At 63.0% G+C, this 22,194-nt stretch overlaps 1 protein-coding gene across 1 annotated transcript; it reads right to left on the reverse strand.

Moving 5' to 3' along the window:
* Positions 1-344: 344 nt before the first annotated feature.
* Positions 345-21,997, reverse strand: LOC104045898 (uncharacterized). Its single transcript, XM_064441836.1, has 14 exons — positions 21,835-21,997; positions 21,229-21,627; positions 20,464-20,590; positions 18,602-18,715; positions 18,250-18,360; positions 15,147-16,065; positions 13,884-13,963; positions 11,397-11,500; positions 8,610-9,284; positions 7,430-7,822; positions 6,030-6,156; positions 5,103-5,216; positions 3,834-4,088; positions 345-1,875 (listed from the first exon to the last, which is right to left on the reverse strand). The coding sequence occupies exons 1-14, from the start codon at positions 21,856-21,858 to the stop codon at positions 782-784; spliced, it is 4,536 nt and encodes a 1,511-aa protein (XP_064297906.1). The 5' UTR covers positions 21,859-21,997; the 3' UTR covers positions 345-781.
* Between the last annotated feature and the right edge of the window lie 197 nt (positions 21,998-22,194).

Here is a 22,194-nt window from a genome sequence, read left to right on the forward strand (position 1 = left end):
GTCCTACCAGAAAAAGGTTCTTTTACTGCAACTAGTATTTTATTCTATTGTATAATTCATGAGTGCATCACAGCCCCGAGAGCCGGGCAGGCACCTATCAGCACTTCCAATCTAGACACATGGAGAACTTCCTCGTCATCTGGATCTATTTATTACTCACCTCCCCCTGGCCGGGAGCTCCTTGTCGCCACGCGCTGCTGAGCGGCTGTCGCGTCCAGCCCGGAAAGCTGGGACGAGGCAGCGCCTCTGCAGAGCTGCTGGACAAAAGTGACTGTGCCAGAATCAGCCTACAGAGCATTTTTAAAAAAAAAAAAAAAAAAAAAAAAAATCTTGGCGATCCTAGGTTTGCTTATCAAATAAAAAGTTCCTCCACATTTATTAAAAAACCAAACAGTAGATTTTAAAAAGCAGTTAAGAGTCCTACTCCGGCAAAACACCCTGTACAGGTTTCTTTTGTTGGTGGTTTGTTTGCTTTTTTTTTCTGATGGTGAGGATTCCCCCTAAATCAGCTGCTTCTGTTAATTTTATATATATATAATCTTTTTAATTTTGCCGCGCGTTGCTTGCTTTAATTAATTAATTTATTTCCAATCAGCCTAGCCGTCTCCACCAGACCAGCGGCGCTACCACACAAAGCTTCCTTGATGTCCATGCCCTGAGCTGGGGGGGGGGTGGGAGGACAGGGATGGAGGGAGGGTGGGAGAGATGAGAGGAGGAGGAGGAGGGCTGGAGGAATGGATGGAGGGAGGGAGAGGAGGGAGAGGAAGCCGTCGGCAGCCCCTCACTCTCCCATGTGCGTCCTCAGGTGGTACTTGAGGGACTGCTTGTAGCGGAAGCACTTGGTGCACTCGGTGCAGGGGTAGGGCCGCTCGCCGGTGTGTGCCCGCTGGTGCTCCAGGAGGTGATGCTTCTGGGTGAAGTTCTTGCCGCACTCGGTGCAGTGGTAGGGCCGCTCGCCCGTGTGGATGCGCTGGTGCTCCAGGAGATGGTGCTTGCGAATGAAACCCTTCCCGCAGACGGCGCAGGCGTGCGGGCGCTCCCGGGTGTGGATGCGGTAATGGTTGGTGAGCTTGGACTTCTCGCTGAAGGTCTTCTCGCACTGGCTGCACTGGTAGGGCCGCTCGCCGGTGTGAGTCCGCTGGTGCCGCAGGAGGTGGGAGGGCCGGGTGAAGTTCTTCCCGCACTGGGGGCAGAGAAAGGCCATCTCGCTCTTGCCGGCGTGGATCCTCTGGTGCATGATGAGGCTGATCTGCAAGCGGAAGCTCCTCCGGCACTCGCCGCAGGTGAAGGGCCGCTCCCCGACGTGGGTGATCTGGTGTTTGCTGAGGCTCGACTTGTGGCTGAAGCTGCTCTCGCACTCGGAGCACTTGTAGGGCTTCCCCGGGGGCGGGGGCCGCGGCTGGGGCTTGAGGCCGTGCTCGGGGCGCCGGGGGACCCCCACGCCCCGGCGCGTGTGGCTGCGCTGGTGCAGCAGGAACTGCTGCTTGTTGCGGAAGCTGAGGTCGCAGTCGTGGCACTCGTAGGGCCCTTCCTTGAGGTGGTTGCGCTGGTGGATCATGAAGTTGATCTTGAGCATGAAGCTCTTCCCGCACTCGGGGCAGATGTAGGGTCTCTCCCTCGTCCGGTTCCGCTGCTGGGCGATGGCCGGCTTCATCTCCCCGGAGTCCCTCTCGCAGGCGGGGGGCTTCCCCACGCGGGCGGCCGCCAGGCTCCTGGGCTGCGTTTTGGAGCTGCACTGCGCCTCGCAGCCCAGCCCGGCCTCGTGGCTGGGGAACGCCGGCGGCTCGGTCCTGCCCGAGAACATGGCGCACGGCTCCAGGGTGTCGGGGTCGTCCTCCTCCTCCTCCTCCTCCGTCTTGATCACGATCCCGTCCTCTGTGGGGAAAAAACGGAACAGCGTTAGGGTCATTGAGTGGGCTGGGGTGGCCTTTTACGCACCTGGAGGTTGCTACAGAAACATCTGCATGGGCTTCTGCAGCTGTTTGCTCTGCCCCACTGCCCGACGCGAGCCGGCGGCAGCCTGGGATGGGGCACGTCCTCTCACAGTGGCAAGGCAAGCCTGCGCACCCCCCCGGACAGGGAGGACAGACAAACTGCCTCCTGGACAGGGTCCTTCGGAAGGTGTGGTGAGACCTGCCTGCCAAAAGGTTTTACAATTTCATGATACAAGACCGGGGGGATAAAAGCACCATCGGTCTGCAAGGACTCTGGAGGCAGAGTGATTTCAGAGCAGCTCCATCTGCTGCCGTTTCTGCTGGGCTACAACAACACTCCCCGCAGCCGGCACGGCACTGCTCGACGGAAACACAGCGCGGGGCCGCCAGGCTGCAGCTGCGCTCCCAGGAGGACGTGCCCAGCCTGGGACTGTCCCCTCCCTTCGGCCTCACTGTGATGGGGCACATCAGGGAGAGACACCCTTCCTTCCCGGGGGAAGCGGTGGGATGGACGGCCACACGTCAGGCTCCCCGCTTAACGTCACCGACGCCGGAGGTGACCTGGTGTTTTGTTTGGTGAGGCCGGCCCTACCGGGGACACGTGCAGCCAGCGTGCCCCGAAGAAAGGCCCACGGTAGATCCCTCGCACGTCACCCTGTGCTGGACTTTGAGCCAGGCCTATGTACTTTTCCAGGAAGAGCAGCCACACTTTCCCAAGCAGAGGCAGCCGACGGGCGCAGGATGTGTCAAAGCTGTGGCCCTCTCCCCTTGGACAGAGGCGTCAGTGGGGAAAACCCGCATTCCCAGGTCCTCCTTCCTACCTCCTCGCAGCAAGGAGCTTCCCCTGTGCAGAGCCAGGGGCTATGGCCGCTCGCGCGCTGGCCGCCGGCACCCACACCCTGGTCAGAGCACTGCCGCAGCTCCCGCTCAGCCCCACCGGCCGGAGCCCTGCACGACGGCCGAGGCGCTGGCTCTCGGACGAGGATCGGCTCCGGCCCCACTGGTGGCTTAACTGGTTTCCTTTAGAAAACCATGAGGAGACCACAGGATCCACGAGACAGAGCTGAGGAGGCCCCTGAAAGCTCAACTCTATCGGTCTTGGTTTGCGTGACACCATCGCAAAGCCATCAGAAGGCAGGAAACCCACTGTTGCCGACAGCCCATCTCCACAGTTTCCCACCTCTGGCTCTCAGAGCACGTCTGTAGGACCTGGTCCGTATCTGCCACCCAGTCGGTGGACTTATAGACACAAAGCGCCCAGTGCCATCTTCTCATCTCTCCACTAACCTCACCGCACCCTTCCCTCCCAGCAGCTCACATGCCACGGACCTCCAGCCACCCTCCTCCCCATCCTCCAGACCCACCCCGACTGACCCTCAGGCTAGTCGACGTGCAGGACCCCACACATTCTTCCAGCAGAGTCTGGCGTGCAAGCACCCGAGCGGCTTAGGCCACTCCTCTGTGCGACTAACACCAGGGCCGGAGTCCTCGACCGATGTCCTGCCCTCTGCTACGGTGAGATTTTGGCAGCGGGGGCTCACTGGGGCTCTCATAAAACGCTGCCTGGGACACGGCTTCCCTTGTCTCCGTGTATAACAAGGGCTTTTCCCACCCATGGATGACCGAGCCACTGCTCGCTCCGCTCTGGAGCGGGTCAGGCGCCCTCAGAGACCACACTCAGATGTGCTGCCTCCTCCTCCCAGCCTGAGGTCTCACCGCAGCTGTTCTTGAGGTTGCTGCAGCCAGAAACTTTCTTTCTGGTGTTGGTTTTAGGGGGATTTAACCCGTCTCTTTCATCCAACCCTTCCCCCAGCTCTGCCTGACCCACCACAGCCCCTCCTGGGCCTCCAGGCCCCCCGACACGCCACGTGCCGAAGAGCTGTGTGCCCAGCGTCTCACCTGTGCAGCTCCCGTGGTGAACGATGACTCTCTGGATCTCATTGAAGTCAGCTACGTATTCAGACGAGTCACCCAGGCTGGTTCCTGGGAGGTCCCTCGGAGGGGAGACGGAGCCATAGGGGCTCTCGCAAGCTGCCTCCTCGTCCGGACTCTGGAAGCTCCCCTCCGACTGCCCCGACATCCCATGCAGCTCGGGGTTTTCGGGGCTGTCTTCAGGAAGGAGCTCCTCCGTTTTGATCACAACCCTTATACCAGCTGCAGCAAAGAGAGATTCCCCCCCGCCGTCATTCCCAGGAGCCAGGATGAAGAAACCGCTCGCCACAATCCCCGCTGGCTCCCCGCGGGCTGCCTCTGGCTGCTGATCCTGCTCAGGGGTTTCATTTGCTCGGCCACTTCTGCTCTCCTTTCAGCCCCTGCCCTTCAACCATCCCTCTCGCCTGGGATCCTCCGCAGGCACAGGGAGCTCCCTCCGCCCGGCCTGGGGGCTCAGCGGCTGCAGTTCAGCACCCCTCTGCCACCCCCGACCCCCCGGCCGCAGCGCTGGGCCGGCAGCTCCCCATGGGCCGCATAGGAGTTTTCTCATGCTGTCGGCCTCGATTTAACTTCAAGAACCTCTTGACCGAGAGCACGGGCAGGGGGTTGGAGCGACCCCACATCCGCAGCTGGTGACAGCTACTGGTCACCAGTAGCGGAGCTGAGACCATCTTTTCAGGACACTTCATCTCCTTACCAGCCCCTGTCATCTCAGAGTGGGAGTCGCTCCAGGACTTGGGGTCCCTGGTGCCCTGCCCTTGGAGAAACCCCTCGCATCCCACATCCCTGCGTGCAGGATGGGAGCAGGCTTCCCTGCCCTGGGGGGGATGATCCAAGGATAAACCCAGGCACCAGCCACACCACCAGAGGGGGTGGAAAGGATTTTTTGGGAAGGCTACGGCTCCCTCGGGCGGATGGGTCTTCCCAGTTCTCCCAATTCTCCTCTCTTGCCGGGCACACCGGCTCCCTGAGGACCTGGTCTGGTTGCAGATGCTTCCCTTGCTGACGGCTCCTAGTGCCCAACTCTCTGGGCTCCGCTTGCCCTGGTTTTTACGTTGAGCCGTACCTGGACATCAAATCTCTCATCAGCCAAACCTTTCCCGCTTGCATGCAAGGCTCCTCCTGATAACCTCCTCGGGGGGTGCACGGCTCTCAGCAGCACTTGCTTTAGCCTCGGGGCGAGCAGCTCCTCTGAACGCAACCTACGGCTCCCCTCGCGCTACGCTGCCGTCTCACCTGCGGTGGCATCGGTAATGATCTCGCTCTCCTCCAAGTCCTGCTCATTCCTGACCCGCGATTCCTCTCCTTGCTCGATCTGAGACAAAACACCAGGTTTGGAAATTGCATAGTCTGTTGAGAGATAGAGGGATGGAGAGAGGTATTACTGGACAGGGAATCCTAATATCGGCTTCCACCTCTCCCCAGCGCTCGGGGGGACACCTGAAGGCACTCAGGAACATCCACGAAGGGTCTGCAGGCAGCAAAGCCTGGTGCTGCAGGCAGGCCAGGCTCCCTGGATGGCGGAACAGATCCACGGAGCCGAGGTGCCACACACAGGGGAACTACCTTTGAGAAGAAACCCAACCCGTACATTGTCTGGCAGGGTTTTAGAACTTCTCAGGCAAATTCCTGGCTCTCCTGAAGCCAAAAGTGTTTCACCTCTGGCCGCAGCAGAGCCAGAATTTCTCCTGCAGCTGCAGCAGGAAATGCCCCGGAGGAGCGTGGCTGAGACCGCATCAGACAACTTCTCACTCTGCAAAAGTTTCCTCTAAAGGGGTGCGTGGGCCGGTACCCACTGCTGACCAGAAGATGATGGGAAGCCCAAAAGCCACAGGGAAGGTGCTGGTTTCTCACGGAGTAACTGGCTGGAAGGAGCCTCAGGAAGTCTCTGGCCCACCTGCCCACGGGTGGCCCCCACTCAGCCAGGACAACACCGCACCCCGAGCCGGGCACAAACCCGGACACTGCTGGCGGGATGCCCTTTCCCAGACTAGGAACACCCTCCTGTGTTTTTACGTCTCCATTTAAAATGGGACATTTGGGTCTCAAGGGGATCCAAGGGGCTCTCTGAGGAGGACTCGGAAGATGCCCAAGCCCGTGGGCAGCCAGGAGCCACAGAGAACCGGCCTTTCACCAGGGCAAGGACAGGACGCCCGTATTTACCCAGGGAGATCAGCGACTCATAGTTCTCCTTCATCACATTCTTGTACAGCTCCTTCTGCCACTCCTCCAGCTTCTCCCATTCCTTGTTGTTGAAATAGACGGACACGTCGTCAAACGTCACCGGCACCTGCAATCACAAGCAGCGTGGGCTCAGGAAGCCGCCTCGCTCCCCAGGAGCCCAGCGCGTTATCTCTGGCCGCTGGCAGCGGCAGCTCCTCCCGCTTGGATATGGCTAGGCTTCAGCCACTTCGTGACCATCAACGACTCTGTTTTTTAAATTTAAAACAACTCCTGGACACATATTTCTATGAGATTAAAGGGCTCAGCCAAATGGCTGGTTCTCAGTGATGAACCCAGAGCATGATCTCCCCAAACAACACCAACCTCCTCCTCTCGGGCCCCGCACCGGCAGGGGCCGACTCTCCAGAGGCGACCGGGCTTGTGCCCTCCCGGAGGGAGCGTAAAGGAGAGAAAAATCGGGCACTAGGGCTGGACCTCATCTCTATTGATCAGCTGACATAAAACCCTGGGTTAAATTACCCCAGAACTCAAGGGAAAACTCTTCCCGGGCCCGAAGGGCTCCCAGTTATCACTAATTATTGTGTGCAAATTGGCCGGGAGCAGACTGTAGCTTTCAAGCCTGATTGCCAAGAAAGAATTTCTAAGGGTGAATTCAGGGTGCGCAAGCTGGGCTGTGTTCAGCTTCCGCTCCCCGCCTGCGCTAATGGGGTGCCAGGGCGTGAACCCCCTCCTCCAGACCCCGCCGCTCTCTCCAGCGAAGCGGCGACGTCCACTTCGCCGTGTCTCGCACGGTCCCATCTGCAAACTTTCTTTTAGCGAGAGGGTCGCGAAGCACAAGTAGGAACTTAACATTGACGGTGGGCTCCTTCTGATGCTCGGCTGAGCCCAACCGCGAGCGCACGGAGCTTGTCCGCCTTCCCCCAAATCCCAGAGGTTCCCCCCTCCCCGCAGCAGCAGTTACCACCTGCTCCTTCCCCAGCCTGGGAGACCCCCACTGCAGCACCAAGGTGGTAAAGGAAACGGCGGTTAAAAAAAAGAACCACCAAATCGTCAGGGTTTCTCTCAAACAGTGGCTAAAAAAAAAATAAATAAAAAAGAAGAGTAAATCGCTCCCAGGCTGCACAGCGCGGTGAAGCAGAACTGAAACCTCCGGCTTGAGCATGGGGGGACGTTGCCCTCGGGTCCATCTCCCACCACACGTGGGTGCCAGCGGGGAAGCTGCGAGGAGCAGCTCTGCTCTCTCCAGGTCCCGACGGCGAGCGACTCACCTGCACCAGGGCTGTCCCCGCTCACCCACCACGTCTCCCCGCCCTGTCCTGCCCTCCGTGAGCGTTTTGGGTGCAGACCTGGGGCTCCCGCACCCCAGGACACCGTGTTACCTTGGGGACTTCCCCCTTCCTGCCCGGGGGCAGCCGCAGGATCCAGAAGTTCCTGTTCTTCAGGAGATTCTCCATGTTCTCCAGGCGCCGCTGGAGCAGCCCGTACTCCTGGATGAGGGTGCCCAGCGCCGCGCACTTGCTCTCCAGCTGGTTCCCCAGCTCTGCCGCCGTCTTCTCGCAGTCGATCAGCTTCTTCTCAGCCATCCCCGTCCGACCCTCCAGGTCGAGCAGGCGGGTGGAGTGGGAGTCCACCTTCCTCTCCACCGCCTGCACGGCCGCCACCACCGTCAGGGACAGCTCGGCCGTCTGCGTCTCCCGTTCCGAGGTGCGCTCGGGGCCGGCTGGTGGCCGGAGCGGCGAGGGGCAGCGCGGCTGCAGCACCGGCTCCGGCGCCTGCAGGCAGAGGGGTGCGGGGGTCACTGGGGGGGACACCCCCAGGGTGTCAGGAAACCCGGGGGGGGGCCCCGCTGCAGAGCCCAGTGCCCCCGAGGGCAGCGGGGACGTCCCCACGTCCCCGCAGGGCGCTGAACCCGCTAAGCTGCTTACGGCGGCGGCCCGTGCGGGTCCCCGGGGGGGGGGGGCGGGCACCCCGACACCGAGGGGACAGGACGTAACACCGAGGGTTGGGGGGTGACACGGGACGGCCGAGCCCCGTTACCATGGGCACGGGGAGGGGACACCCCGGGGGCCTGGCGGGCGCTGTCAGGGCAAGGGCGCCCCGTCGCCATGGGGACAGGGCGGTGACACGGGGGGGGAGGGGGCTGTCACCGGAGGGGGGTGGGGGGGCTGTCACCGGGCGGCGGGGGGCGCTCCCTGACCCGCAGGGCCCGGCCCCGGGGCCGGGGGGAGCGGCGGGACGGGGCAGGCCCGGCCCCCGACGGCAGCTCGGGCGCCGCCGGCCGCGGAGGCCCGGCCCGGGCGCGCCGCCCCCCCGGGGCTCCCCGCGCCGCCGCCGCCGGCCCTGCCCGGCCCTGCCCGGCCCCCCGGGGGGGCGGCCGCGCTGACAGCCCCCGCCGGCCGCCCTCCCGCCCGCCCGCCCCGCCGCGGCCCCGACGGCGCGGCCCGCCCCGACGTGCGGCCCGCGGGGGCCGGGAGAGCGGCGGCCGGGCCGGGCCGCGACCCGCGGCGGGCGGCGGGGCGGGGCGGGGGGGGGGGGGGGGCGCGGCGGGGGCGCCCTTACCTGAGCGGGAGCCCCCTCGGCCATGGCCCTTTGTTCCCTGCCCGGGGCCCCGGGGGCCGCGGCCGGGAGGATCCAGCGCCCGTTCGCTCCTTCACCTCCGCCCGCCGCCGGGCATCGGGCTGGGCCCGGGGCGGTGCGGCGCGGCGGCGCGGCGGGGCGGCGGCGGCGGCGGCGGCGGCGGCGGCGGCGGGGCGGGGGGCGCGGCGGGGCGGCGCGGCGGGGCGGGGCGCGGCCCGGCCCGACCCGGCCGGGGGAGGGAAGGGGAAAGGGGAGGGAGGGGGGGGGGGGAGCGGCGGCGGCGAGAGACCGAGCGCGGCTGCGGGTCCCGGCTCCGCCGCTCCGCGCTCCGGCGCCGCCGCTGCCCCGCCGAGCCGGCAGGGGGCGGTCGGGCCGCCGCCGCCGCGCGCGAGCCGCGCCGGGGGCCGCGCCGGGCGGGGCGGAGCGGGGCGGCCGCCGCCAGCGCAGCGCCCCCTGCCGAACCGACGGCATCACCGCGCCGCCGCCGTCGGGGCCCCCCCCAGCCGGCACCGCCCGGCCCGGCCCGGCCCCGCCGCGAGGGGAAGGGATCGGGGCGGCCCGGGGGGCGCGGGGGGTGCCCCGGGATCGGGCCCGCGGGCCTCCCGCGCGGGGCGGGGCTGCGAGAGAGGATAAGGGGGGGGGGGGAACTGGAAGAAACTGGGGGGGGGGCGGCGGAAGGGTTGAGCGGGGGGTGAGGGAACGGGGAGGGGCTGGGGGGGAACTGGAGGGGCTGGGGAGGGGCTGGAGGCAACTGGGGAGAGACTGGAGGGAACTGGGGGGGACTGGAGGGGCTGGGGAAGGACTGGGGCCAACTGGGGAACGGCTGGGTGGACTGCAGAGGGACTGGGGGGGCTGGGGAGAGATTGGGGGTAACTGGAGGAGCTGGGGAAGGACTGAGGTCAAGTGGGGAGAGACTGGGGGGACTGGAGAGGGACTGGGGGAACTAGGGAAGGACTGGGGAGGGACTGGAGAGAGACTGGGGTGATTAGGGCCTGGGAGAAACTGGGATAGTGCTGGCAACAACTGGGAAGGAGCTTGGGGTAACTGGGGAGGGCCTGGGAGTAACTGGGGCAGCCCCAGGGGTAACTGGGCTGACAGGGGGGACTGGGGAGAGACCATGGGGAAGTGGGAAGAGGCTGCGGGTAACTGGGGGGAATGGGGGCTGTTCCCGGGGTAACTGGGCTGATGGGGAGGACTGGGGGGGTGACTGGGAAGGGACTGGGGGTGGCTGGGAAAAGACTGGGGGGGGTCACTGGCGGGGGAATTGGTGAGGACTGAGGAGGGGCTGAGGAAACTGGGGTGAGGGGGAACTGGGGAGGCCTTGGGGGAACTGGGGGTTACTGGGGGTAATGCGGAGCGTCGGGGAGGGGTGTCCCAGGGGACTGGGGGAACTGGGAGAGGCTGGAGGGAACTGGGAATGGACTGGAGGGAGACCGGTGTGACTCGGGGGAGCCGAGAGCCCCTGGCAGGGGTCGGGGGGAGGACTGGTGTCACTGGGGGGGGGGGGGGGGTGTCACAGGGCGGCCACGGGGGGCACCGGGGGCGGCTCCCCCCGCCCGGCCCGCACCGTCGGGCGCCGCCATGGCCGGGGGCGGGGCTCGCGCCGGCGCCCCCTGGCGGCCCCCCCGACACCGCCCCCCCCGCGGCCTCGCGCCCCGCGGGGCTGTGAAATGGCGGCCGGAGGGCGGTGTCGCCATGGAAACCGGCCGCCCCCTCCCCCCCCGGCGACGAAACCCCCCCCCCAGCGCACCGGGGCTGTCGGGGCTCCGCGGGGGCGGCGCTGCCCCCCCCCCCCCCCCCTCGTGTCCGAGCCTCTCCCAGCTCGTCCCCTCCTGTCCCTTCCCCCGCTCTCCCGTCACGTCTCGGCCCACCCCATCCTGCCTGGCCCATGTCGCCCATTCAGCCCTACTCTGTCCTGTCTGTCTGTCCCACCCCCATCCTGTCCTGTCCCGCCGTATCCTGTCCCGTCCCATCCTGTCCCATCCCAGCCCCATCCCATCCAGCCGATCCCGTGCACCCTGTTCCATCCCACGCGGCTCATCCAGTTCCATCCTGTCCCCATCCCACCCACCCTGTCCCGTCCCGTCCCGCTACCTTCCCATCCATCCTATCCCATTGCACCCTGTTTCACCCCACACCATCCACCCTGTCCTGTCCCATCCACCCCCATCCCAGCCAGCCGATCCCATGCACCCTGTTCCATACCACAGCATCCCCCCATCCCATCCCATCCCATCCCATCCCATCCCATCCCATCCCATCCCATCCCGTCCCGCTCATCCAGTTCCATCCCATCCCCATCCCAGCCACCCTGTCCCATCCTGTCCCAGCACCTCCCCATCCATCCTATCCCATTGCACCCTGTTCCATCCTACACCATCCACCCTGTCCCCATCCCATCCCCATCCTGTCCCCATCCCATCCCATCCCACCTGCCCTGCTCTGTCCCACCCCACCCTGCCCCTCCTGCCCCGGTGCAGCTGCGTGCCGGTGCCCAGCCCCTGTGCCCAGCCCCGGCAGGGCCCCGAGCGTGGCAGCAGCCCCCTGGCACACGGCCTCGCTCCCGGTCCTGACCTTGGGGACCACTGGCACGGGGTGACAACGGGGGGAAGTTGTGACACGGAACATGGGGAAGGGCAGGAAACCCTTTGGGTTGTGGAAAAAGGGAGGGGATGAGGGGGACAGGACCCAGACACATCCCATCACCACTGCAATGCCGGAATGGGGGGCACGGGGTGGGCACGGGGTGGGCACAGCGCCCATCCCCACCTGCACGACCTGCACGACCTGCGCGACGGCAGGTGGGGACCTGAAGTAGGGACCCCCTGCCTGGGACGCCCCAGGGAGCCACAGCCCCCAGCCAGGGGTGACACCTGCCGGGAGGGGAAACCGGGAGCGGCTTTGGGACAGAGGGGGTCACTGCCCCGGGGCTCGGATGTCCTGGTACAACTGGGGAGACTGGGATCCAGGGGCAGCTGCTGGGCAGAGGCCTGAAGCCGGCTGCTGGAGGGGCCCACACTGTACATACGGAGCGAGATACGTATATTTATCACGTGTATTTACTTCCCACTAACGGATCTGCATCATGATCAGCCAGAGGGGAATCAGGATGCGGCCACTGGTGCTGTGTTCGTGGGAGTGCTGTGTCTCCATGGCCTGTGCTGCCGGCCACGTATGTACGATTAAATACACACACGCACAGACCGTACACATATACACCGAGAAAGTACATCTGTGTACACTGATGGTGTCTCCACGTGCCCGCACCAGGGGCTCAACCTCGCTGCCAGCAGCAGCCACCCCACGCTTGGGCTGCCCGATCCACCACCATGCCTTTTCCCTTGCCAGGAGCCATCCTGTGCGCTCGCCCCTTTTCCCTCGTCCTCCTCCTCCCCCTCCCCAGCACCCCTGTCCCCGCACCCCTCCCTGCATGGGGCAGCCTGGATGCTCCAGAGCACGGTGGGGGGGATTCGGCCGGGGGCACACGCTCCGGCTCTGCAGGCACCCGGCACGGTTTGGGCTGGCTGAGGAGCCCCGGCACGCTCCGGTCCCAGCCCAGTGGGGATCCGTGGGCCATGAGTGCCACATCCCTGTGCTGGCCCTGACCCACAACAGGCCCCACAGGCTGCCCTGCCTGTGTCCTACGTTTCTCCCAAGCCAGAACAAATCCTTGGGCCTTGTCAGAGCTCGGGGGGGGCTCCGGTGGCTGCCCCCAGGGAGGTCGGGCTGCACTGTGGGCATCGCTGGGACCATGCCCCTGCACCAGTATCTGGCAGGGAAGAGCCTGGGGGACGCTGAGCTGGAGGCAGCTCCTGGGGGGGATAACACATCCCCCCCCAGCACCCCATATGTGGCACTGCCCAGGCACCCCGGCACAGCCAGCAGCTCTTTGCCACAGCAGAGGGGAGCGGGAGCCAGGCAGCTGCCCTGTACCTGCTCCAGGACAGGAATAGGGGAGAAACAGGGGCTTCCACCAGCTGGGGCTTAGGACCCACCTGCGGCAGCCACAGCCACCACCCTGCAAAGCTGCAGAGGTACCCAGGACAAGGGAAGGTGGAAGAGGGGACACAAGGACAGCTGAGGTCTGGGCACAGAGACCCAGGAGCAGCCCAGGATGCTGGCGCCAGGCAGGCCAGACCCAGCCTCTGGGCAGGAGGTGCTGCGGCTGCGCCTGTCTCCCCTCCGCAAACACCCCAGGAGAGAGGGGACCCCCCCAGCAGGCACCCACTGTGAGAGGAGCGGGTGAAGGCAGAAGGGGCTCAGCCCAACCAGGCACAGCGCTGGGGGACGTGATTCTGGGGCAGGGCAGGACCCTTCTAGGACACTGCGGGGCACCCGCTGCCCCCCGCCAGCCCCACATCCCCGGGGCCACGCGGTTCGGCCCCGCCAGCCGGCAGCACGTTCCCCAGCGCGGCGAGACAAAACGGCGCGCTGCCCTGCAGGGCCAGGCCTGGCAGGAACAGTTTATTGGCAGCCCCAGTACAAAGAGCTTGGGTACGTGCGAGGGAGGAAGCGGCGATGCAAATCCGGCGCGGCCCGGCGGCTCTGACGGCGCGTGAGCCCAGCCCAGCGTGCCAAGGTCCCTCCAGCTGCACCGCGATGCCACGCGGCCCGGCCCGTGTCCGGTCAGAGACGAACCCGCAGCGTCGGCTGCTGGACCCTCAGCAGAGCGCGCCGGGGCCCTCCTCGCCCGCCGCGGTGGGCCACAGTCAGTGCTGGAGGGCCACAGTCCACGACGTGGCAGCTCCGAGGTGCAGGGCAGCGCCGCAGCCGCACACGCCGGTGCTTCTCCTGGCACGGGACTGTCCCGGCTCTACCCCGCAGCAGAGCCTGGCTGTGGCCGGGGACTCCTCAGCCACTGCTGCAGCCCTATTTGTGCGTGGCGCGGGCCAGCTCCCGGAACTGTGACCTTATTCTCGCATAAAACCGAAGCCTCCTTCCAGCCCGCAGCGGCAGCAGAGAAAAAGCTTAAAACATGACCCCTGAATGCTCGACACCAACCACCGCAGCCCCGGAGCCGCGCCAAGCAGCCTCGATTGCCGGATGGGGCTCCCCCGACGCTCAGCGTGGGCAGAAACAGACTTGAGCAGAGCCCGCTCGGCTCGTGCGGTTCACCAGTTCTGCAGGTTACCTTGAAAACGCTCATAAATAGCAGCCGGGTGCCGGGCAAGGGTGCTGCAGGCGTCACCGCAGGAGAGGGGCGAGCAAGGACGAAACACAGAGGCCAGCGAGGGGACCGGGGCTGCGATCACTCACCCGACACGGGCTTCAGAATGGAAACACTGTATTGACAGACTTTACAAAAGTTATTACAAAACACGATCACGAACCAGCAGCTGACGATACACAGCGGAAGAGACACCACTTACAGCCACCTCAGGAACAACACCGATTAGCTCTGAGAACTCAACCAATATTTACACAGACGTCCGAAAAAACTCCGGTCAGTTATCTCATACATTTAAGAGTTTTAGATCATGTGAAATATAGTGCCATACATTTCCTTGTAGTATTATAATAATAATAATAATTAATAACAATAATAATAATAATAATAATAATATACTACTTCTAGATTAACTAAAAACCAAACAGCTCTTTACAGGGGTTAGGAGAAGTTGCTTTCACTCGTCTGACTTACCTGAGTGTGAGACCAAACCCAGTTAAAAAATAATAATAAAATTGCCTTCATTAACAGTTCATGTGATGGACCAGCGGCTCTGTTCCCTTGGGCCAGAGGGAAACCACAGCCCGACTGGTGCCAGTAACATCCTTCAAAAGAACAGAGACGCGTCCTCCTCGGGCGAGTCACCCGAGCACGCCTCCACACGCTGCCCTTCCCGGCTCCAATGTCCTCAGCCCCTTCTCCTGCCCGTCCTTTCCTCCTGCACCTACTTTTTCTCACCTTGCTCTTCGCCGCTCTCTCCCCTCCACTTTTTTTGCCTCTGACAAATCCCGCGTCGTGCCCCTAACCACGTCTCTGCCTCGCCTCTCTTCCCTTCATCCCAGCCCCGGCCTCGCGGCACGGGGCTGCCGTTCCGAGGTGCGGCAGCGCAACGGGAGCGGGCGGCCGGCTGCCTGGGAATGGCACCTCCCTCCCCTCCCTCCCTCGCGCTTCCAGCCTTGCGGTGAAACGAGTGGAAAAAACAAAAGAAAGCGAAAGCTTGTCACTCCCGAATATGCACAAAGATAGGTGGGGAAACACCTGCTAAATACGGACCCCAGAGAATCGCTCGGGATTATTCTCTACAGGCAAAATCCAAACCTGCGTAGGGGACAACTAGTACGAGGCCTACGCCGCTATGGAAGTCCCACGTAACCCCGCGGGGTCGAAGAGGTGCCTAGGCCGTCCGATCAGTTTTTAAGAGGAATTCCTTTGATGCTCAACAAAGCGGGCTTTGTAGCATGACCACATGGATTAGCTGCGATACAAGTTCACCTCCCATCATGCTGCACGTCCACCTGCTAGACCGTTATCGTAACCGCGAGCCCTTCCGCCCCGGCCTCCCACCGCAGCGCTACTGCTTAGTTTCTTTTTTCACGCAGAAATGGCCGGTTTGAGTTGCCGACTCCAGGTTGTGCTGCGAATCCTCCATGGGCCGGGGGTTGCGGGAGTGGATTTTCTGGTGACAATTCAGAGACTCTTTGTAGCGGAAGTGCTTTCCGCAGACGGGACACTGGTAGGGGGTCTCCCCGGTGTGGACCCGCCAGTGCTTGAGCAGGTGGTCCCGCCGGATGAAGCTCTTCCCGCACTCGGTGCACTGGTACGGCCTCTCCCCGGTGTGGATGCGCTGATGGCGGATGGCTTTGGAGAGGTCTCGGAAGTCCTTCCCGCAGTAGGTGCACGTCAGCGGCCCGTCACCCTTCCCCGTGTGGAGCTTCTGGTGCAAGATAAGGCTCACTTCCAGGCTGAAGCTCTCCTTGCACTGGGAGCAGGTGTACGGTCTCTCCACCATGTTGTTCACCTGGTGCCTGACAAAGCCGTACTTGAAACCGGAGCTCTTCTCCCCATCGGGGCGCTTGGACGGTTTGGAGCGGGAGGGCCCTTGGGCTTTCGTAGGGGTCGTTTTGGATTTCTGCCTGAAGCTTTCGCCGTGCTCCAGGGAAGTGCAGGCCTCCTCGCTGGCGTGCGCCTTCTGATGGGTGGCAAAGAGCTGCTTGTCCAGGAAGCTCTCCCCACACTCGCAGCAGATGTACGGCCCCTCCACCACGGCCACGTCCTCAGCAGCGTCCTTCCTCGCCAAGTCTCTCCCGCGGCGAGCGGAGCGCCTCAGCCCGTTGCCCGTCGCGGTTCTCTGCTGTGGGGTCGATCCGCCACGGCTCTTGCCGCTTGGCTTTATCTCTTCCTCTGGGCTTGAGAAAACCTCTTCCCACTTTCCTGTCAAGGAGCTAGGAAGCTCAAGGCTTTCGGGACCTTCCTCATCACACTGCTGTTCATCTGCCAGAGCGGAGACATTCATGTCATTTCTTTGAGATAACAACCGCCTCATTATTTAGACTGCAATTCTCCCGGGGCAAAGGCTGTCTCTGCTCTGCACGCTCACGACAGTACCTGGCACTATGGGGTTGCAAGTCCTGTCTGAGAGCTACCTGAGCAGTACTGGAATACAAACAAAGCCAAAGTGTTTTGACTTAGAATCACAGAATTGTTTAGGTTGGAAAAGACCTCTAAGATCATCAAGTCTGTTAACCCAGCCCTTCCAAGCCCAGCACTAAACCATGTCCCAAAGCACCATGTCTGCACGTCTTTTAAACCCCACCAGGGACGGTGACTCCCCCACCTCCCTGGGCAGCCTGTGCCAACCCCTGACCCCTCTGGCAGGGAAGGCATTTCCCTCACACCCAACCTAAACCTCCCCTGGCGCAGCCTGAGGCCGTTCCCTCTCGTCCCGTCACTGGTGACTTGGGAGCAGAGACCAGCCCCCCCCTCACTCCAGCCCCTCTCAGGCAGCTGCAGAGAGCGAGAAGGGCTCCCCTCAGCCCCCCCTTCTCCAGGCTAAACCCCCCCAGCCCCCCCAGCCGCTCCCCAGCACACTTGTGCTCCAGACCCTGCCCCAGCCCCGCTGCCCTTCTCTGGACACGCTCCAGCCCCTCCAGGCCCTTCTTGTCCCGAGGGGCCCAAACCTGAGCCCAGCATTCGAGGTGGGGCCTCCCCAGGGCCGAGCACAGGGGCCCCATCCCTGCCCGGCCCCTGCTGGCCACCCCAGTGCTGACACAAGCCCGGGGGCTGGTGGCCTCCTTGGCCACCCGGGCACTGCTGGCTCATGCCCAGCCGGCTGTCAGCCCCCACCCCCAGGGCCTTCTCCGCCGGGCACTTCCCAGCCCCTCTGCCCCAGGCCTGGGGCGCTGCCTGGGGTTGGTGTGACCCGAGGGCAGGACCCGGCCCTGGGCCTTGTTAAACCTCACCCAACTGGCCTCGGCCCATCGATGCAGCCTGTGCAGGTCCCTCTGCAGAGCCTCCCTGCCCTCCAGCAGATCAACACTCCCACCCAACTTGGTGTCATCTGCTAACTTATTGAGGGTGCACTTGATCCAGATCATTGATAAGGCTTCCTGGGAACGCTCAGACCGTGCAATGATGAGACCTCTATATATAACTAGACAAAGGGAAAAAGTGGGTTCGTCAGCAGGAGAGGAAGCAGAACAGGTCTTTGAGAACATATGGTTTAGGATAAAGGCAAAAAAGAAATTGAGGGAAGAGGAATACAACCTCCTTTCCTTCTGGGCTTGTACAGTGCCTGGGGCCGAAGCATCTCCCGTGATATACGTGGTAACTCAAAGCAACCACCACGGCCCCTGGCAAATGGAGGATGAAAAGAGCCTGGGGGATCTGGGGATGTGGAGAAGAGGGCTGAAAAACCACAGCTTTCTGCACAGCACAAGAAGATAAAGCTGTGCTGAGCGTTTGCAGGCCCAGAGAAGACTGCTCAGCACTCCCCATCACAGGGCTCTCTCTCTGCTTGTCACTTTGCCAGACATCTAAACACGCAGCTTGAGAACGGGCCGCTTTGTTTGCATCAGGCTGAAATCCTGGAAAAGCATCAGTCAGAATAGTTGAGCTGCTTCTGAGAACGAGGCTGGGAAGCCAGAAGCACATCCTAGCAAGGGATGCTTCCCAACGCGGCTTATGTATCCCCACGCGTCAGAGCAGGGACCTGGAGTGGCATCGCGGTGACAAGGACACGCCTTTTGTGCGCCACAAGCCTCACATCTGGCTGACAGAGAAAGCTGGATACAAGCATCACTTTATATATTCATGGAAAAGGCTTTTAAGGACTTCGTTGCTAACGCCATCGAAGCTTGCCTGCGCTACGCACGTTCCTGCTCCTCTCCGCTTCAAGGCTGACCAAACACGCTACCTCGCTGAGTGATGCGACACCGTACAGGTGATCTGCGTCCCCTAAGCCAGCCCACAGCTGCTTTCACAGCCCGCCACTCGCATACCACAGCTGCTTCTGCACGTGTGCTATCCATCAGCCTTGGCCGCCGTCCTGCTCCCATGCTGACCCTTGAGGCAAGCCTGGCAGAGACCACGGCGAAGGCAGGATCTCACCCCAGCCCGAGCCCACCCCCACCTCCCGCTCTGTGCGGCGCTCGGCAAAGCTCTGCGCCCCTCACTCACATGTACTGGGGACCTCCATGCTTTCCTCTTCTTCAGAGCCCTCGTGGCTTTCAGCCAGAGTCTCCTCGTATTTACTCCATGAGTTGTCATCGGGTCCAGGAAAGGAAAACTCTGCGCACAGGAGAAAGAATGACAGGAGCTTACGCTCGCGCCTCCCTGCCGCGTTACAGAGGATTTCAGGAGATGGCCGCATCGGGTAAGAGCCGACCAGGAAAGTAAAGTCATCCCTGTACCCAAGGGCAGAGCTGGCAAAACTCAACAGCAGAGGCAAGCAAAAGAGTGTAGGCGGGCGGTGGCAGCCGCGCATCTGCTTTCCCCCTCCCTGCTGAGTCCTAGGACCCTTCCAGCTCACCGGTGCTGGGGTCTGTAGGGGTTTCTCCTCCCTCAGAGTCATCCTGATCTTCTGCGTTGGGATCCTCTCCTTGCTCAATCCGTGACAGGAGGTCAGGCTTTGAAATGGCAGCATCTGCACGTAAAAAGAGGATCAGAATGTTTCCTTTGCCCTCGTGGGAGAGAGACTCAAACCTTCGCCCACCAACCTTCCTTTGCTGCTGGGGATGACGGGTAATGGAAGGAGAGGCTTAAGAAGATGCTCTCACACATCTGCACCGCTCACCTTGTCTGGGCCCTGGGAACATGAGCGGACTGCAGGAGCACACACTGCTCAGGTGAGGAGCACCTCCCAGCCTGCAGCGTGAGGAGGAGAATAAGAAAATGCATCTGTGCTTACCTCCAGGCTTCCTTTCTTCTCCTCTCTGCTAAGGTCCGTGGCTCCATTACAATGGGGACTTCAGCTCAGGGACAGCACCAGAGCTGTCAGCCAGCGGCAGCAGGGGAAGTGCCCTCCCCATGCGGATCCCTCCAGCCAGGACCGCTCCGTCCTACTCCTCCGAGTCACAGGCTGCTCGCCGATTTTGGTGGGGGAAAGGGGACAATCACAACCTCTCCTAGGGCGGAGAGCGGAAAACTTCATTTCCAAACAAGTGTGAGTCTCCAGGTATTAATTTCCACCGCTGCTCTGGTGGATCCGTTTGCCTTATGTGAGGGCCAAACCCCTAAACCTCATTACTCAAAGGAAACCTTCAGATGAAGCACAGATACATTTTTCTAAGCTCCAGGCTCAGATCCACAGATCCCCTTCGGTGGGACCGTTACGTTCCTGCGCCTCAAGAGCAGGATGCAGGATTGGTTTTTTAAACAGGAGAACGGGGGGCAGTTATTTAGCCTTCACCTTTTTCCCTTGCACACACGGACTGCAGAAGACCTCTGTCCAAAAAAATAAACGAAGAAAGGGGAATAAAAAAAAGGACAAAAGGCCTGCATCACCCAGAGCTGGATGGCAGGCGAGCCTGCACACCAGCGGCCTTGGCAGAGGGAGGAGACGCCCGTCTGCCAGGGACGGCGCCCCCGCTCCCACCCGCTGCACGCGACGTCCAGCCAAGGCAAGGTCATTTCTCAGAACACACGTAGGTGCTCGCGAAGGCAACACATCCCCCAGAGGGAATCCCCGCAGCCAGGACTGGAAGGGGCGAGCAGAGCACGTTTGTTTAGCTGTGAACGCGCTGCCCTGAGCCGCTGGAGGGGAAAGCGGGAGGCAGACCCTGCCTTTGCCCGCTGCTTCTCCCCAGCTCTACCCTGGCAACACAGGAGCAGATACCGTGCAAGAAACATTCCCTGGGGTGAAGCTGGGCTCAGACAGAGTGCCAAGGCAGGCAGCTGACAAACCTCGCTCTCCTCCCTTACAAAAGGCTCTGCAGCTGAAGGACTGCTCACCCGCAGAAAGGGCTGGAAGGAACCTCAGAGGCAGGGCGCCCCTCTGCTGCCCTAAGCAGCGAGCAGGCTGATGCACCCAGCGCAGTGGATCTGTGGACCTTTGCGTGACAAAGAAACTCTCCTCTTCCCCACCTTTACTCAGCTTGAGGGTCCTCTCACTTCCCCTCCTCCTCATGACCCAGGTGCTTGCTCAGCTCCTACCGGCTGCAGAGACCGTCAGGGAGACACGGTCACTGCAGAGATGCTCGCGACGTCCATCCACCACTAAACCAAACTGGCGAAGACTGAACTAATGGCCAGGGCTCCTACTGACAGCCAGCGCGACGCGACCCAGACCACACCATCCACCCTCCCCGATCCTGCCAGGCGCAGCAGTGCTTCCATCCGCCGGGAAAACCTGACGCATCGGAAGGCTCAGGGCAAACCCCAGCTCGTCTTTACCCATCGAGATGACGGCCTCGTAGTTGCCTTTCATGATATGCCTGTAAAGCTCCTTCTGCCACTCATTCAAGCTCTTCCACTCCTCCTCAGAAAAGTTAAACGAAGCATCGTTGAACGCCACGGGGACCTGCAATCAGAAGCATCGTACGCTCAAGTGTTTTGCTTCTTGTTGAGGAAAACATCTGGGGACGTTTTCTCAATCAAACTCTTCAACCACCTCACAGGATGGTTCCACGCAGCAACGCCCGCTTCTCCCCACATGCCTTGCTTGGCCTCTGTGCCTGGCTCAGGCCGCTTCGCCCCTGCCTGCACGGGACACAATGGGGTTCCCCCTTATCACCTGCCCGCACCTTGCCCCCTGCTCACCCGCTTTGTGCTGCGGGCAACGCCCCACACACGGTGCCTAACACAGACTCTTTTTTGACACGCTTCTGCTGCAACTGCCTCTGGAGAGGAACTGGGCACGCATTACGAAACACAGGCAGGCACAGGGGGCCGAGCCATGTAGTTCCGCATGACTCGGACACAGCCCCGGCCACGCTAAGGAGCCTGTGACCCCGCATGGTTTTGGCGAGGACCACCCCTATATAATGAGCAGTGTGCAATTAACACAAAGGGACCTGTGCTGGTGCTTCTTACCCAGTGCTAAAGGAAAGATGCTGCTGCAGGGGAGCTATGCCCTGCTCAGCACCACGGCTGCCCTGAAGTGGGCAGAGTACATACAGAACGCGTTCAGAAAAAAAGACAGCGGCAGGGGACCGTTACCTTGGGGACCTCTCCCTTCGCCCCCGGGGGCAGCCGCAGGATCCAGAAGTTCCTGTTCTTCAGGAGGTTCTCCATGTTCTCCAGCCTTTTCTGCAGCTGCCCGTACTCCTGGATGAGGGTGCCCAGCGCCGTCCACTTGCTCTCCAGCTGGTTCCCGAACTCCACCGCCGTCTTCTCGCAGCCGATCAGCTTCGTTTCCGCCATCCTCATCCTCCCCTCCAGGTTCATCAGCTGGGCAGCCTGGGCGTCCACCTTCCTGTCCACGGCCTGGATCTCGGTGACCAGCGTCAGGGAGATCTCGGCGGCCGGTAGCTCGGCCTCCCCGGCGGGGCCCTGCTCGGGGGTGGGCAGGGGCTGCTCCAGGGCCAGCTCCTGGGGTTCCATGTCCCACTCCAGCTCCTGCGGGGACACGGACAAGGGCGGTGAGCTCCACCGGCCGAGCGGGACGGGTGAACGGAGCTCCGTGAGGGACGGGACGGGCCCGCATCGGCGCCGCGAGCCCTCGGGCCCGGCCGCCACCGGGGGACGGGGACGGGGCCAGGCCGGGGGGCGGCGGCCGGGGAGAGGGGTGTGGGGGGGGACGGGGATGGTGGCGGCAGGGCTTACCTGAGCGGGGGCCCAGTCGGCCATGACCCTGCGGGGGCGGCGGCGGCGGAGCGGGGCGGGCGGCGGCGGAGCGGGGCGGGGCGGGCGGCGGCGGAGCGGGCCCGGCGCCTCCTCAGCAGCGGCGGGGCAGAGCGGCCATGCCGAGAGCGCGGCGCACTCTGGGAGCGGCGGCGGCGGGCGGGCGGGCGGCGCAGCGACACCTAGCGGCTGGGCGGACCGAGCAAGCGCAGCGGGGAGGAGGAGGAGGAGCCGCCGCCGCCGCGTCCCCCGACCTGGCGCTGATTGGGCGGCGGTTCGGCCAGTCCTCGCGGCGCCCGCTAGCCGGCGGGCCAATGGGTGGGTAGAGTGGGAGGGGCGTGG

Source organism: Phalacrocorax carbo, chromosome 2 (genome assembly GCF_963921805.1).
Source record: "Phalacrocorax carbo chromosome 2, bPhaCar2.1, whole genome shotgun sequence".
Classification (NCBI taxonomy): domain Eukaryota; kingdom Metazoa; phylum Chordata; class Aves; order Suliformes; family Phalacrocoracidae; genus Phalacrocorax; species Phalacrocorax carbo.

Coding starts and splice junctions, on each gene's coding strand:
- LOC104045898 (XM_064441836.1), bottom strand. CDS start 21,858: ATGGCCGACTGGGCCCCCGCTCAG. Junction 9,285..11,396: donor AGGTCGTGCAGGTCGTGCAG/GTGGGGATGGGC, acceptor CCCCCCCCCCAG/TTTCTTCCAGTTCCCCCCCC. Junction 7,823..8,609: donor CCGAGGGGGCTCCCGCTCAG/GTAAGGGCGCCC, acceptor CTCTGCCTGCAG/GCGCCGGAGCCGGTGCTGCA.